General features: G+C 37.4%; 1 protein-coding gene across 18 annotated transcripts in view; it reads right to left on the bottom strand.

Annotated features, from left to right (window-relative positions):
• The window catches only part of DOCK3 (dedicator of cytokinesis 3), a 215537-nt gene that overhangs the window by 162555 nt on the left and 34644 nt on the right, over positions 1-18338 (bottom strand). For 17 of the 18 annotated variants that reach the window (XM_038185862.2, XM_038185874.2, XM_038185858.2 and 14 more), the window contains exon 5: positions 17231-17327. In XM_038185862.2, the coding sequence (XP_038041790.1) occupies positions 17231-17327 (97 nt within the window). Of the gene's footprint in view, positions 1-17230; positions 17328-18338 lie in introns of those variants that run through there. The other variant, XM_038185875.2, reaches the window with a different exon arrangement.

Raw genomic sequence — 18338 nt, forward strand, 5'->3', positions numbered from 1 at the left:
AATAAAGAAGTAGCTGCTTTCCCTAACTAACTTAGCCTCATTGTTAATTATCCTAATTATTAAAAGGTGGCTTTTTTTCTACTCTCAATTTGCATGGCTTCAGTTTGTAAATACTGAACTTTGTGCAGTATTGAACTTTTTTTTTTTTTTTTGACAGAACTAACAGATTGTGGCATATATTTGACAGATTGCCTCCATTAACAATGATCTGGGTCATTGATCACTTATCAAAGGGAAGTGGTTGAGTCACCATCCCTGGAGGTCTTTAAAAGACATTTAGATGTAGAGCTTAGTGATATGGTTTAGTGCAGGACTGGTTAGTGTTAGATCAGAAGTTGGACTAGGGGATCTTGGAGGTTTCTTCCAACCTAGATGATTCTGTGATCTACCTGAAACTCTTCTTCCACATAGCTATTTGTAAGTCATAAATAGGCTAACTCCTCACTGAACTTCTGCAGTTCAAGGAAATAAATGTAGAAAGTAATTTCTTCACACTACTCGATATAGGTCAGGCTTCCGCTGGAATATTATTCTCAGCTCTATTTTCTCCCCCACTCCACCCCTTCTCTCTTTCTCTCTTAAACACTGAAAAAGCGTGGATAAATCGGTGATTCTTTAAAGCAATGAGAACATCCAGAATATAGTAGATACACTGGGTTTGATGTTTGGCTGCCTAGTCTAGAAAAGACAAGAGTTAGGAAAACAATTTAAATCAAAAACTTGCATGGAATAGGAATGGAATTATTTCTTCTTGTCCAAAACACACAGAGCGAGAAATAACAAGCATCATGTCAGGAAGACTAAGGACAAGCTTCTGAGTAAGTCTTTAACAGTATGGGCCAAAAGATACTGGGCTTTGAGAGGCTGCACAATATCCTTTAAACACAAAAAACAAACAAACAAAAAACCAAACAGGCAAAACAAGCAGATGTTGGAAAAGCCACAGTTAGAAATTAAAATCACAAAGGGGTTAGATGGATCAGGCAAACTTAAGGCCCTCTCTATGTACCCTCCCTCTATTTTTGAGGCTCCCCTTCCTGTCAGCCCTCTCCTTGCAGCAAGTAACGCATCTGTTCTGAAAAGGACAAAGCAGAACCACTGGCTGTTACTCAATCACGTCATTTATTTCATACAAAGAGATTTTCAATTATTCTCCTCTTTTGCCCCCCAAGATGGCTCCTTGCCTATAAGGGCAAGACTTATTACCCTCTTAGCTATCAAAATCAAGAAAGAGGCTGATGCTCAATGGGTTAGTCATAATAATGTTTCATCATTTTAAGTATCATCGCACCTCAGGACACAAACACCATCTGTAGGTCCTTTCTATATTTGGATGCATTAGAATAAATACTGTTTAAATAAGCCAAGTATCTGACAGAAGCTATACAATTTCTGAACTAATCATTATTTAAATTTCCACTTTTGCATCATCAGCAAATATATGAAACTGCACCTTTTTTTTCCTGATTTCTATTATGAGCCTATTGAATAACACTGACACAAGAACTGCAAGTCCTATTACAAGCAGCACCTCTGAATAACCCTATTTTCATCCACTTTGTTATCAAATCAACCATTTAAAAACCATTTAGTAAGTGCTATATTTAATTCCGTACTGTTAATTTCTTTAATCGTAGTGCCAAGGGAGGATTAGCTAATGCCTGCAGAAGCCTACATTTATTGTTAACTCTGTCAGTGCAACCTGTAATCGCACTTAAGGATGTGCATGGTCTGAAGTTCTGATAAATGAGTGACAATTTCTGAAGAGAAGGCAAACAATGGAAAACAGGGAACCTTGGCTGTAACATTTTAAGATTTGCAGTCAAGGAAAGATAATTGTCCTGGGACAGCCAGGACATATCTGGAGAACACCTGCTATAAAGGATGGTGGTGAGATACTGACTGAACAAATGGACTGTAAGTGGGATGTTGACTGGACTGCCAGGCTCAAAGGGTGAATGGACAGCAGCAGCACATCAGCCAACTTGTGACTGGTTCCTAACAGCATTCCTTGGTGTATTAACATCTTTATTAATGATCTGCATACTGGAATAGAGCACACCCTCAGTCACTTCGCAGATGACACTACACTCAGTGGCAGAGGGATGACAGGGCTGCTATTCAGAGGAGCATCCTGGCCAGGCTTCCTTGCCAGGCTGGAAAAACAAAACAGAAAAGAACCTCACAGAGTTCTCCCAAGGCAAATGCAAAGTTCTCATCATCTGGATGCAACAAGGACAGGGAACAACTGTACAGAAGACAACCTGGTGATCCTGGTGAAGAAGCTGAACAGAAGCCAGTAGTGCTTCCCTTGCTGCAGAGACCAACCACATTATTATACATACTGAGCTGTATTAGCAAGAGGGTAACTAGCAGGTCAGGGGAAGCAATTTTTCCCAATTATTCAGCATTTGAGACCCTTGGAGTACTTATTGGTAACTGCCTAATTGGAAGATTGAGGAAAAAAAGGAACCAAATTCTTCTCAGAGATGCACAACAATAGGAATAAAGGCATCACACACTGGAACTTCTAACTAGATAAAAGGAAAACATTTTAACTTGTAGGTGTGATTCATGGAAGAACTCTACAACTCAAAGCAAATGAGTTATGAAGTAGGTATGAGGTTTGTTTCAGAACACCAGGTGCACACAGGATAGCTCCCAAAGGCATGTACACCCTAATGCAGCAACTTGCTTTGGTTATACACAGTAAAAAGTTACACATGCATGAAATTTCCCAATACACCTATACATATTCATAACCTATCCCTGATTTGTATTAAAATTAGCTCCAAGCCATTTCCATAAACTCCTCCCATCTGAGCTTGCACAGTGCCTTCTGGTGGTGGTCATCGGGGGGGGTCACGGGGATGAAGGCCGATAACTCCTCTTCATCACCACTAGTTGACCATGTGCCTTCGTACAGACTCAGCTGCTCCTTGGCTCTTGTCCCAAACACAGGGTCGGTCTCAGCTGGTTTTTGAGACAGGTTCCCCATTTTTGTCAGGAAACATCTTCTGTGAGGGGTCCCTAGACGCCTAGTTCCAGTTCATTTGCACAGTAGTAAGCAAAGACGCTCAGCAACATCTATTTTAATGCGATTAAACACACCCCCATTCTTTCATTCCTGGTTTTAATAATTATGATTGTTTTATTTGTTTTAAAGAAATCATTAATACGATTAAGCAAACCCCATTCTTCTATCCCTGGCTTGAAGTGGTCAACATGTCGAACAGACTGCTGTCCAGAGAGGTTGAGGCATCTCCACAAACACTCAGAAGTCCAAGGGACAAGTCCCTCAGCAGCCTGCTCCAATAGGACCTGTACTTGTAGTCCCCAGAAGCTTCCTCCAATCTGTATGATTCTGTGATTCTGTGCTTGTACAGCTTAAGAAACACAGGAGTAAAACTGTAAGCCATGAGGCAATCCTTTGCCTCATTCTGTCCAATTTTACAGGCCAAACTATCACATGTAATAAGCACAACAATAACCAAGTTCCACAACAGAAGCAATAACCTATAACATCTCTTATTGGACTGCTACTAATACTGTAAAAACTCCTTTTACTAGTAACCACTGCCCTGTTACACTGAAGTGTACCATTGAGTACAGCCAGTTTAATCCATCAGAAGCACATGTTGCTAAGAAAATCAAGTAGTCTCAACTGACAGTAGACCTGATTGCCTGATCCTGTTGTCTTCTTTCCATGCACTGTGACTGGCGCTTGTACAGCCACACAGGCAGCCACATCAAGAATCTAATCTGCCAGAAAAACGGCAACAGGATTCAAGATGGTCGGCAGTCAGCCAGATAATTCCCCAATTCCCTCTGCACAGCCACACAGACACTAGTGTGTGCACAAGGACAATAAGCACAGCACATTATGAATCCTGGTTTCTCATAGTTTGTCTCCATCACCTTCTGCTTCACAATATGGCTGAAATAACACTGCAGTCCCTCCTATGTCCTGCATTTCTTCGCTGTACACAGCCACTCCTTTTCAAGAAAATAATATTTCTGTTCAACTGAGTTAAAACTGGCAAAGAAATTCAACGTACTGGGGCAAAGAGATAGTAGAAAGATGGCAAATGGACTGTGGAGCATCCAAAGGGTCAGGCACACCCATCAGAAGGCCCTGGCCAGCCCAGCTCGGGGACCTCTAAAGAAAGATGACTCGTAAGTACAGCTTTCTCTTTTCCTCTAATAAAATGGGAGAACTGTCAGAAATAGTTCTTCAATGCACAATCACGCTCTCAAAGAAAAAAACCAACAGTATCAAACATAGCATCATCTTGTAAGAATACACTGAGGTACTACCATAAATTTTATCAAAAAGTCCCACACAGTATGTGTTTCAGTTTGTATGTACAACAGTTCTAGCTTGTGTTGTCATGCGTGTGTGTGCATGCCTGTGCAATGCTTGTGAGCTACCCAGTTATGTATTTTCCAGGTCCACCTTATACAGAACCTGGAGAATAGAGCAGGAACAAAGAACCAAGGTATTAAATTTTATATCCTAAAGAGGGTATAGCTTTTCTAGAATAAATAAAGCCAACAATTAGAAAATACTCACTTTAGACTGCTTCATGCAGCAGATTTTAATTTTTGAAGAAAATGTGCCCCACTTCTGTCCTTCCCCTTTCTGAAATCATTTTAATACTAGCATTCTGTACTTTAACACTGCGATGTTATTGGTTTCAACAGAAATATCAAATCACAATTATGTTATTTCTAGACTACTGTGTTGGTAAGAGAGTAACTCTTAAATGCTGCCGAGAATACTTGCATTTCTAACACTTCTTCTAACGTAGATTTATGTGATGACAGCCAACAGTACTACAGTGAGAGCTGACATGCCTGCAATTATTGTCAGATCTGAGATAGCAAACTCATTGCAGCTACTTCAGAGTATGACACCAGAACTCAACAAAAAGCCTAACTGGTTTATTAAAATCTTCCTTCTGATTCCAAACTTGTCAGCAACGCTGCTAGCTCCCCTAAAACAAGCTGCCATTCTTTTTATATTCTGTAATACTAGCTCAGACTGAAGTTGACAGAAAACCTCTCTGGCTTGTATCTTAACACTGGATTGGTTGCAATGTTCTCTTTTGAGAGGCAAAGCAATATTCCCATTTCATTATCTTTAAGGTCCTCTTGAAGTAATAAAAATAATAAAAACTAAAATGTTCTGTATGTCACTTTCTGCCAGATAAATGAATCTTCCCAAGATTTTATTGTTTAATTGCAAGAAAAATGAATTTATTCTGTTTGTTATTCAACTTGTTCCCTTCTGTAACAGCTAGGCATAGAATTAAAACAAAAGTAGTTAGGAAAGTAAGAAGTACACAAAAAAATCAGGTGATAGGAGAAAACATATTACAGTTTCATCAAAATAAAGACTAGTAAATGCATCAGTGAAACTGGCTGGGAAAGTAATTGATATAGAACCAGGGAAAGGGAGATAAAGAGTTGATGAGAAGCTCAGATGGAGAGTCTGAGAAAGAATGTGGCAAATGACAAATGATGGAAGAAATGGGGTTGCTTAGCTCCCTGTATGTAAGTTCAAATAAAAGTTTCCCAATGCTCAGTGATTTCTTAGAGATTTTATTATCTGAAATCAATTCAATGTTTACCATGAGTTCTGAGGGTTGGTATTCAGAGTCCACTGCTGTGCCAATTCAGAACTGATCTGCCACATAGTACAAGTCTTTTTGAGCAGGGTGGAGTTTCATGTCTTCAAAAGTATTGTATGCCTAAGTAATAAATACCTCCCTAATTAGAGGGTTAGTCTTTTTTAATATTTCCGAAGTATGTGGAAGAAGGATATCCTATGACTACATAAGATCCAGTACACAGACCAACAAAGTCCAAGATCAAAAGTTTGTCATCACCTACATATAAACAAAAACAAAAGATACTAATATTTATACAGAATACCTTGACAGTTATTTGTGGTTAGAAAAATCCAGGAGTTAAGATTTTTTCTTCCCTCTTCCATTCCTTCCACACATACTTGTTTTTATTCCCAGTAAATTTAATAACTCCATTAACTCTACCAACACATTCACAAAAAAAGCTGTCAATACACTTGTTTTTTTCCAGCTTCCTTTTCCTTACTAAATACACAAAACCAGCAATATTAAAAAGAAACCTCTGCTAGTGTTATTTCCTAGTTTCCCAGAAAATAACTTAACTTTCGTTTAGTATATGAGCAAGTACTATACCACATTTTAGAAATTCATTAAGCCATGTTTAAGTAGAAGGTTTTTAAGCACATCCTCCTAATAAGAAATCCACAAGTCCATTTGACAGTATTAGTAAAACTGCTTAAAAATCACTACATACTCACTAGGCAGCATTTTCATCTGCAGAGAAGCTGCAGAGTTTATCTCACTGTGGAAGTTAACTAGCCCCATGCACTTCAAATTCAACTTGAGCTATTCAGGTCAAGACAAAAATTCTGAGAACAAAAGTGTTACTACCTTATTCCTTAAAAATGATAACTCAGTATTTCTTCAGTATGCACTCTGGCTAAGATTGCAAGGTCATATATACAACAGAAAGACCTTATTAATTATTATCCAAAGTTCTGATGATACATAATGAAAAATGAAGGAGCAGACACAAATGGATTTCTAAAAGTCATGGACTTCAACTCATTACTGGCCTACCTTCACTCAAAAGCAAATATCAAATGCTAACAGTAAGAGACAGTATGTAATAAGGATGGAAAGTAATAGCACAAGGAGCACTACTAGGATTTTATTTGTTCAAGTAGAAAACAGATGCAATATGTGCACCTGCATACAATAAACTGAGCTTAAGCTATGCCATAGAAGAAACCTGTAAGCATTATTCTTAAATCAAAGACTTGCAGTAATATAGTAATTATAAACCTGTATCTCCGATTACCAAAAATGTAGCCATTCTATTAAAAGGTATTAACTATCAGATTAAACAAAACAGAAGCTTGAACTCCCCCTTATCATTGCCAACTGCAGTGCTGGACAGCACAGTAAAGCACAGTGCGGGAGCAGGTGACTGGGGACCTGCCTGCTTCAGCAGCGATGCCAGCTCACATCAGCTTGAAAAGTCTAAGGAGATATTAAAAAGCAGTCCCCACTTCCTCCTGAAAGGACGCAGTCTCAGCTTCATTTCTGAATGTCTGCTCTTGCACAAACTACAGAGCAAACATTCACAAATTCCCCCTCCCCTCTAAGGACTTACCTACAGAATAACCCTGTGAACTGAAATCTGCCTCATCAGCTGTGATTTAATCTAGATTAAACAGCTGTGGAATATAAAAGACACCATTACCTCCCCAGCTACCTAGATGTCTTTGAATTCAGACCATCTAAAGTTTTTACAGTAAAATGACAGTAACGAACTTGAGACTCAGCACCTCCCCAACATATGAAGTGCTTCCAGCTCAGGGACACTGCAGAATTCACACATAGCTCAGCAAAGCAGAGCAGAGAGGATTAATATAGTTATATTAAGCCTAGAAAACCTCATGGGAAGTCATGCATGCATGCAGTTTTCAATGCTGAGGGTAGGACTTGGTGTAAAAGACTGGACTTCAGATACTACTTTGGAAAAAATAGATTTCTTTGGAGCCAGAGCTATTACCTCTCCCTCCCTCCCTCCCAGAACAGGAGTTCCTAAATTTACCGTATCACTGCACTGCTTGCACTACAGCACAGAAGCCGCCCTCAGCCGCATGGGTGCTGGAGGCAGTGCTTGGCCAAGCCTCTCAGCGCTTGCTGTGCCCTTCAGACCTGTCAGCAGCCGCAACACACGTTGGTGAAGGAAGGCTTGAGACCACATTGACTGGAAGCCACTGATAGAAAGAGGCACGCTTATATCACCGGGTATTATAAGAAAATTATATAATCCTACACTTGATTTATGTTTCTATTATTTCAGCAACAGTTTTCTTGATTTATGTTTCTAGTGTTTCAGCAATAGTTTTTCTGTAGCATGTATTGTATCTCATCTAAACACATTGGCTCTGAAGGTATTAGTAACAGTGAATACTGACACTAAAAAGAAATGGATATTTGTTTCCTAAATTATAGAGGTGCCCTAAATTCGTTTTTAGAATTAACTTCTCATATCATCTGATGGGTTTTTGTTCCAGGGGTAAATGTACAGTCAAAGAATCTTTGCTCTCACTGTAAAGAATAGTGATAGCAACTAAAAACTGAAATCAAACTTGGCAGTGTTTTCCAAATATTTAATTAATAATTATGACAAAAATCAAAGCTGTTATCTATAACCAAATCAGCTAGGGCAAGGCTCTCCTCCTAAATTCAAAAAGAAAGAAAAAATATATGAAGATAAACACCAAAAGTTTGAGAAGCTACATTACAGTTCGCATATAGAAACCTCTCCTACTTTCTTTATATCCCTTTACTTTAAGCAACCTTTGTGTGTAAAACATAGTATTGTAACTTCTATTAAACAATGAAACTTGAGGAAAGAGACAGAAGAGTTTCTGAAAGAACTAATTTCTCCAATGGCCATGAATCACTGTTAGCTCAAAACAAAGACATAACCAATTTAAAGAAGCATGTAAGCGTAAATTTGGTTTCTGAAGGTAGAATTTGTATTTCTTCCATTTTTTTCCATTCCATCATTCACAAGAACAGATGTTATGAGAAAATCACTCAGGAGAAAATCAAGTACTTAAGAATATGAAGAGAAACATTAACTTCAATTAGTCCACACTCCTGCACATATGCTTTACAACAGTTTTTTTTTTTAATTGCATGACCACATGCAACTCTTTATTTTCACCAATTAAAGATTGGCCATTCAGATTTTCTTCATCCCCTGTGACTCAGTGTATGGTTCCTAGTGTTTAGCTTACTACAAACTATTCAAACCTTACCATAAAGGCAGACGTTCCCCATTCTGAAGGGTTCTACATAACATTCAGTGTCCAAGGGCTTGAAACCTACAACAGTTTTGTCAAAATACACGCGATACTGGAGATATCATCTTGGTTTTGCAGAGAGATTTCAGTACAAAAAGTACCCATTAATTTTGTGTAGCTAGCTTGGGATATCCTCTATTATATCTTAATGAAAGAAAGGAGAGAGCACTGCATTTTCTTTATTTTAAGAGCATCGCTCCCCCTTTCTGGAAGTCTTTGTCACACTCCTGATTCACTGGAGAACAGCTGGAACAAACGAAGGAAGAAGGGGGGTTGCAGCCTCATTACCACACACCATATGGCAACTGACCACAAAGCTAAAGGTCTCACCATACACCTTAAAGAAAAAACACATTAAACTGAGAACCATGGCATTCTCCCAGCTCTTGAATGCTTGCCTTTGAAGCCTACTTACACTTTGAAAACAGGTTTTGTTTTTTCCCAGTTATCTCTACAGCATATCCACAATCATGTGGCTAAAAGTTAAAGAGAAAAGGAAAATGTCTTTAATAATTATATTAAATATTTTAATGTCACCATAATACCTTACATAAAAACTAGCATCTAGCCATTTGCCAAGCTTTCCATGGAGTTTTTAAATAAAGATGCCTTTTTTCCCCTTTTGTTTAGGAGGACACAATAATCAGCAATCACTTCTTTCCCAGCCAAATGCAACAGGGCAGAGAGTAATCAAACCTGGCAAGCCAAGCACTAGCTGTTCACTGCCACGGCGACACTGTTCTGTCTGCAGCCACAAGGCTTTCAGTATGGCTGCACATGTACTAATTCTCATAATCCTGGTTTAATGGGTGGAAGGTGTGGAAAACTTTGTTACCCACTTGCCTTAGAAAACATATTTTCATAATTTTATAATAAAGATAACTATTATTAATGACAGCTATTACATATTAGTTATCTTCTCCTAAATCTTAAGGATAGAAACAACAAAAATTAACAAATCAGGCTAAGAGTGAAATATGCTTCTTGATACCACATGGACAGTGCCATACAGGCTGCCAAATGGACAGATGTTCTTTGCTTTTCTATTAAAAAATATCTGTCTTCTGTAAGATGAAATCCAACAAACTGTCTTTTTTGTTCCAATAAATACCCACTAGGGATGATCAGCCTTTTTTCCTTCTAAGCTGTAGGCACAGGCAAGCTCACTCACTCAAAATAGCCAGATTGTTAGTTTCCCCTACCCATGTTTCCCCCCCTTCTCTCATTTTCCATGCTTTAAAAAGAAAACAAAAACAGAACTGCCACAATTCTTCAAAACATGTCTTTGGAAGCCCCACTGTTTCAAATGCACTTTGTCATAACATCATATCAGAAACAGTCCAAATGAGCCTCTCCGCTTGCTGATGAGGAAACCCTCAAATTCCTGTTTGGAATTTTGGACTGAATACTTCTTTCCCTGGTCTTAGCAAAATCAAGCATTCAATTTGATTTCTGTACAAAAGAAATGGCTTGAAAGCATCTGCCAGTCAGCCACTGATTTCCCATCAGTAATTTTTCTTCTGTTCAGAGCTGATGTTAAACCAGCATTCAATAAACTCAAAGTCCCTCTTTTAATATGTCCATTGAACGTTATGTGGATACTGTAACCCTGCTTGCAGCATGTGTCAGACTAGATATTGTTCTAAAAGGAAAGGCTCTTAACTACAAGCTAACTAGTATTTCAAAAATTGAAAATGAATCTCAAAGTAAACTTGCTGTAAACTTCAGTATTAGGAAGGTATCTATTTATTCTCTTCTATTTACCAAAATAAAAGAGCAAATTACAATCTCCCGTATCAATGACCAAATAAGATTTCCTTTACAAAGCAAGAAATTTTAACACCCTGCGTACAGTGTGTCAAAGTAAGACCTGTGAAGGACACCAGAAGGTGACTTACATTTGTCTTTATTTTTAAAATCTATTAAAATCTATTTGTCTCCACGATAATTCAAAACATGTATTTCTCCCATACAGAACATACTAAGTATTCATCTGACTGTAAAATAGTCAACTTTTTGTCATTATCATCACTTTAAGTAATTTAATAATTAATTTAATTCAAATAATTTAAATACATAAGAACTGGCTTGTTGATCCCCATCACGTTACATGATACCATGAATCTCTATGTGGAAGAATAAGAAAGGTGACATGTACTGCATATACTGATGTTATATTGTTCTTTAAATTAAGAACTATCCTTATACTCCTTGGTCTTCAATGGCAAATCACTTTCAATCCAATTATTGTATTTCTTCAAATTTTTATGATGTAAGACTTGCTTACAAACTCATTTTATTCTCCTCAAAACTTATGCCTGCTTTAATTCCTCAGAGCTCCTAGACTTCCACACATCACTACAAAGGGCTGACTGCACTAAATTTCTTAAAAATATGGAATCCAAAGAGAGCAATTATGGGAATCCTTTAGAATCTTAAAATATAAAGCCCTTAAATTGAACTTCAAGTTCATGCTAAAAAGGGGAGATGTACTGAAGCTCACTGCATTCTATGGCAGTGACCTAATAAATATCAGGTGTAGATTCCTCATGAGGACTGTTCCACTGAAGAAGTGTAGAATTCATGACATTCACTGAAGACCTCCAAAAACCCACGCATAATACATGTAAGTAAATGCAGTTGTCAATTGAACAATACACGAGAAGGACTTCACCCAACTCTCCAAAGACAGCGTTTCTAAGCTGCATAAAAGCCTATGGTTCAGGGTACAAAAACTTCTAACTGCTTAACACAACGAGTAGAAACAGTTTCAGAAAACACACTGACACTTCTTTATCTCTGGCTTCCACTTCCATGACCAAACGTAACAAATGATAAAAATATCCACCTTACATATACAGCACTGAAGTGTTCATCATGCTCCAAATCATTCTGCGCATACCCTTCACAATCCAATCAAGAGAAATGTTCAAGTATTTTCCAGTAATCAAATGACAAATCAGCTAAAAGCCTTTGATTAGGTTGCTAAGCAATCAGATGTTTTCTCAGTGCACTGTTCCCTTTGAGAAATCGAAGAAGTAGATGCTACCAAAAGTGGAAATAATTATTCTTTGTTTCCTTTGTGTTTGGTGCAGCACTAAAGACTATCAGCTGTGACTGACTCAAACTCATATCCGAGATCCTGGCCACTCCATAAAGACCCACCCTTCATTCACTTTAACCAGGGTTAAAAAAAAAAAAAAAAAACAACTTCAAAAAATACTGCTGAATATCAGAACCTAGGACTAGGGATAAGGAAGAGATGACTGAGTCTATTAGCATCAACTGTGCCAGGCAAGCTCTTAAGACTTTCTAGATGTCTCTTTCACAGTGCTTGAACAGTCACTACAGGATTTTCATATCTGCAGGTAACCTTGAAAATGACTCAAAAAGAAAAGGCAACCACATACATATGTGCAAGACTGTCTCTGCACATACATCTCAAAGTACAAGTACTTGACCTTTCCTAGAGTTTGCTTGCACAGAACTACATGTAGGAAATACATTTAACATTATCTTTCCATCCTAGACATTCAGAGGAGACCTCCTAAAGTAGAATTCAGACACCATGTGTCTCTTTTGGATAATACCATGGATTTTTGGTCTACAATGTTTAGGAAATGGCATCAGCACTGATTTATCAGTTTATGATTTTATCAGTTTTGAAGTAAAAGCCACATCACTATGAGAAAATGTCTCAAAATACTTCAATATAAGATTAAACTACACTAGTGATTCAGTAAAGGACACTTGTTTTCAAAGATGAGCTTTGAACTAATGCTCCTACACAGTAGCCAGGGCCATCTTAAAACACCTAGATCAGGTTCAATTGCACCAAGTCCTTTTACTCAGTCTCTTTTACCAGATAGGAACCTCAGAAGACTTAAAAAATAAATAAATAAATCAACACAAAAATTGTGTTTCAGGCTCAGCAAAAAAAAACACAAACACAACAAAACATCCCTCTATTCCCAAGAGCAGTATGTCTTATTCCTAAAACTAAACCAGAAGTCATTTCACATTCTTCCCTCTGCTCCTCTTCTGCTTAAAAGTAGGGAATTACATTTATTGATCCAACCAAATTCTAAATTGGGCAGTTACATTTGGTCTCTCTACAGTCATCTGCAATTTCAACAGAAATAGTCCCCAAATCACATCTTAAACTCTGAGGATTTTTTTTTTACCGTTAAAATAGCTACTATGCTCCACCTGTGAGTTTCAGTGATCTCTTTAGCTGACTTAACAACTCACAGGAGTCTTGTTTGACCTAATTAACTAAAGCTGACAGAGAACTTGCAGATCCTTTATTTAGAAGTAGTACAAAAATAACAAATCTTATCAACACCTACAGGAAAAGAGAAAGTTATTCACCTTACTGCTGTTTTTCTTCTGTCTCTGTGAAAGTCAAACACCAAGCTAGGCAACGACACAACAGCTACACACATGCATTTCACCATAACAAATGCAATTTTGCATTTTTATACACCTCTGTGCTTGCAGAAGTCTCTCCTAAAGGTTAGCTCTTGCTTTTCTGCCCTGTGTTTGTTTCTTGACTCTTTGGAGTAGTCACAAGAACAAGCTCATCTGCCCATAGCGGTACCAACAATAATTATATTTTCTTTCCTCTCCCACCCCATATTAAGTGCACTATCAGGGAAGGGAATCCCTGGCATCTTTTCTTTTTAAGCCTTTGTAATACTAAGAAAGGACAAGCAGAACCTTCTTTTAAATTTCTTAGGCTTCCCACAAAATGAAATAGGTATCTTGTCCACATTAATTTTAAGGAACACTTGAATGTTCATTTGAATGCCAGGCAAAAGAATAACACAAGATAAAAATACAAGATCATACACTTAGTAACAACACACACATGTACACACAGGCACATGCTCACATGTATGTATACACCTCATCAGCTACAGCTATCAGAAACTCTACCTATATTGTGAGCAACTTAGTATACAATGCTTACAAAGTAGTTTTAAACCTCAGTTCCTGTGAACTACCTCCTCCCCCCCCCAAAAAAAAAATATCACACAATGGCAGTAAAAGTAGGAAAATTCAAAGTAAGTAGGTTAAATAGAATAGTGACCTTTTTGACAGAAAGTAGCTACTAAAGCTGTTTGTGCTCATTGTAGAAGCCTGCACACAGGCAGATCAGAACAAAGAGAATTGCTTTACTTTGCCATACCATGACACTATATTTATCTGCACACAGACTCCATATTCAAGCAAAAAAAACGTACTTTTTTTTATCCCCAAAATATAAAAGCCTTTACTCCTTTAGAAATATTAAGTGTTCAAGATTTTTTGGACGGGCACACAATTTTTAACTAGGTTATCATTACTGCTACAAAAACTCAATATAAGTAACAACAACCTTGAATAAATTTTCATGTTTTTCATACCAGGATTGTTTGTACCCCATCCATTTCCACTTCGAGAAAAACCTGTTTTCAGAAATCCTTATTGCTTTCTTACTATTTGAAGCAGTATGCTCTGAGCAGCTGGATGCTGATACTATAACATGACATACTATAAAGCAGAGAACATCATGTAACATCTTATTTCAAATTAATTTTAAGCACAGCCTTTCCTTTCAGAACTCATTGCCCATTAACTGCCTTTTTCTCCACAGTCGCAGCTTCTAGTTCTACTATTACTTTACCTTCATGATGATTGAAAAATTTGTAAGAATCTCACAACACTGCGAAGTACAGTAAACTTAGGCTCATCTTCCTAGTATATAGATGTATACACTAAAAATACTGCATGGCTCTCATAAAGCTATTCAAGCTTCCCCACTCAGTTTCTTCCTGGTGATAGCATGAACTTTGGTCACAGGGAGCGGAGGGACACTTCCAACACTCTACATAACCTGATTTACAACAGTGTCTCAAACCTGGGTCTGCTTTGTCCTTGCATTCCCTAGTATTCTCCTCCTCTCTCCAATGTCTTCCAGTTGAGTTATTTTGTCTTGAAACAACACAGCACCTCTGTTCAGGAAGTATTTTAATTGCTACAGGCTTCCTAGATAGCACATTCTAGTGCCCACTGTTTAATTGAGAGGCACATATAAACCTTATGATGCATCCCAACTATATCACTAAAAGCAGATTCTTGGAATTTTTAATTGAAACAAACTTGGTCTTTGAAACCAAAATCCAAGGAAGAAGTTAATCAAAAAGCATGAGATGAACATGTCAGTCTATTCAGAGATATTAAGAGATGCTGTATGTTTTGTTTGGCAGTTGTCTATTATGCATTGCACTGTAAAAGTACCTACTGTTACCATTTATAAGCACTGACCCCCTGAAAGTATCTGCGGTAACTAACATATTAACTTTAACTATAGTATGGGACTTTTCTACAAAGCTGACTAGGCTCAGTAGCATGATGAATAACTTTAATTAGATTTCTTAGATGATTCATTTTACAGATTGGGATTAATAAAAATTTCTGTTGGTGCTGACTCAACAGCAAGCATTTCTGTTTAGTCTCTTAACACATTTTAAGATGTGACCTTCCAGCATAGCTTCTAGCCTGAAGACCAGTTACGAAATCCTGATCCCAGCTCTGCCACATCCATTTGTGCACCCATCTACGCTTCCTCCATCTGAAGACTGATGGCTTGTGACTGGGACTAACTTCTGTTACCCACCTAACAATAGCCTAGATTGTTCTTTCATGTCAAAATAGCTATAGTTCTGCATCAGCAGTGTTGAATGTAAGAAATTATTCTTTCAACTGTGAAGGTGGTCAAGCACTGACAGCATTGCCCAGAGAAGCTGTCAAGTCTCCATTCCAGGTGCCCAAAATATGACTAGACCCAATCCTGAGCAACTGGCTCTACCTGACTCTACTTCAGCGGTAATTTGGGACTGGATGATCTCAAGATGCCTTCAAACCTAAATGATTCTGCAATTGTATTAGAATCAACTATAACTGTATTAGAATTTTATATTTATTTTTGTATGATTTCAGAAAAAAAAGCTTTTTTCCACTCTGAAGCTTTGCCAATTGGTTTTTAAACAAATGCCTAGTTCCAAAGTCACACAAAAACAGTAAATTCTTTCCCCTGTTTTTTAAGAATACAATAATGTTGTGCGCAATGTTGTAAGTACAATGAGCTAGAATAGAACGCAGTCCCAGAAATAAAATCATTAACTGAAAGTTTATAGCTAGAGCTTTCTTTCTCCCTCCCCTCAAAGAATTAGTTTTAACAATCAAAAATAAATAATTAGTAGAAAGGAAGTTCAACCCATTTCTAAGTAAAACAATTCCCTTTTCTCAAATTCAATACTACTGTCAGTATACTACTGTTGCCTTCTTCATAAGACACTAGGGAAAGAAAAGAATCTATCTTACACAAAGCAAACAGAAAAGATCACTTTATTCGCATACACAAGAGGTAAGTGTTTGGAATGGAAAAAACTAGTAGCACTAGGTTAAGAGAAGTATTAAAAGATTGTATATACCATGTACCATCATTGAAGAGGTTAGAAGTGGGAGTAACAAAAAGCAAGCTAATTTCATAATAGACTCGATTGCTTTTTGAAGGGAGTACGGAACACGGCTTGCTGTGTTACAGATATACTAGACTTATTTAATTGATTTTTTCTGGTTCCATTTCCTAGATAGCTAGATACTGGCATTTCAGGTTTAGATAAGGAAGCTAAACTCCACATAGAGGTATTTCTGTAAGGTAAGGGAAGAACGGAAATTCATGACTGCATCGCCTACAGTTCTTGACCCTAATCCTATAGTTATGGCTTAAATTTACTGAGAAAAAATATAAATAAATAGAACAGGAAAAAAATACTTTCAAACGTGCAATTTTCTCATTTGCTGTTCCATAGGACTGGGTCATAAAAAAAAAAAAGTATAATACTGTGGAAAGTCTTCTGTCTGACCTCTTCTTCTTTCAAACACCAGATGCTAAAACAAATGCAGACTGCACTGAGTAATTCTTTGAAGGGACTTAAACCTTTAATTTTGTGTTACTAAACACACGTCCTATTTCTTACTTACTTATGAACACGTTAAAACCTTTATTTTAAACTATGAAGTTTTCAGTTCTGAAGGCAAAATTTCAAAAACTGCTGATATTTCCAGCACAGCCCATTTGAAGTTCATATGATCAGTGATTCCACAATTAGGCACTCCCACCCCACTAGACAAAATGAATTTAACAATTCTTAATTTATTATTTTTTCCTATTGGACTGGAATGCATGCAATGTGTCTCTTCTGCTTGAAAAACACTGTACAATGAGAAGGGTACTGTTCTTACCACATACAGCTGTTTCCAGAGCACGGCCCATTCCTGTAGTGTTGCTGTGACTTCAGTCACAACAGAATCTTCAAGTGGAACAACTGTTTCATATTGCCTAGACAAGAGGGAAAACATTAATAAAGGTACCAGTTATTTGCAAAATGCTAAAACTTCGTTTTTGATCTCTCAACATAAAGGAAAATATTTAAAGAGTAACATTTTGTCTGTTGTAACACTTTTCATGATTACAACGTGTTACGTAATTTTTCCTGTAAATGGGGTCCTTCAGTTTGTGTTCCTTCCATCTAAACCAGTCCAATCCATTTTTCACCTCCAATTCATATGTTGTCCAATATAATCAATTACCCAAGAGATCTACCATCTTTGAACCCTTCCTATCCAGAAGACTTTTCAATATTGGATAGGAAACCTGAGTCGGCTACCCTCTAATCAAAAGAACAGAAATTGTCCTTTTGTGGTCAAGGTCTTCCTTTCCAATTAAAGAAGTACAGTGTGCTGTCTTCCGTCATTACACTAAGATGCAAGAACGTGATAACTAATGTATGCATTGTAACACATTATACCATCTGAGTCATGAGCGCCCTGACTTGCCATTTATTTTGAATGGCATTACAGAAAAATGTCAAACACTGTAAAAATAAGGTCTATTTCAAGCTTCTGATCTTTCAGCAATTTTTAAAAGAGGGAGCATTAAAAATAAAAATATTTCTGAAGCACATCTCATTGGAAGAATTTTCCATAGCTCCTAGCATACTGCCAATGAAAAACACTGGCTCACGTGTTTTGGGACAGATTGTGTCAAGTCAGTCTCTGCAGCACATCCAACAGCACAGGTGAAAGACACACAGCCCTTCCTCTTTAGCAGTAAAGCCATGCACACAGCTATTTTGAAATTCGTCAGAAGGGAAGCTACAAACTCCCCACTCCATAAACAATTTAGACTATTTGTTCTATCCCCTGAGCAGAGCTAAACGAATGCTAACAAGTAAACCTGAAAACAATGAGATGTACTTAATTCTGAAAGCTTGTGGGTTGTTTGGTGTTTTCCTGTTTGTTTGTTTTTTGTTGTTGTTTTTGTTTTGTTCTTTTTTTTTTTTGAGAACAA

This window comes from Anas platyrhynchos, chromosome 13, assembly GCF_047663525.1.
Source record: "Anas platyrhynchos isolate ZD024472 breed Pekin duck chromosome 13, IASCAAS_PekinDuck_T2T, whole genome shotgun sequence".
In the NCBI taxonomy this organism is placed as follows: domain Eukaryota; kingdom Metazoa; phylum Chordata; class Aves; order Anseriformes; family Anatidae; genus Anas; species Anas platyrhynchos.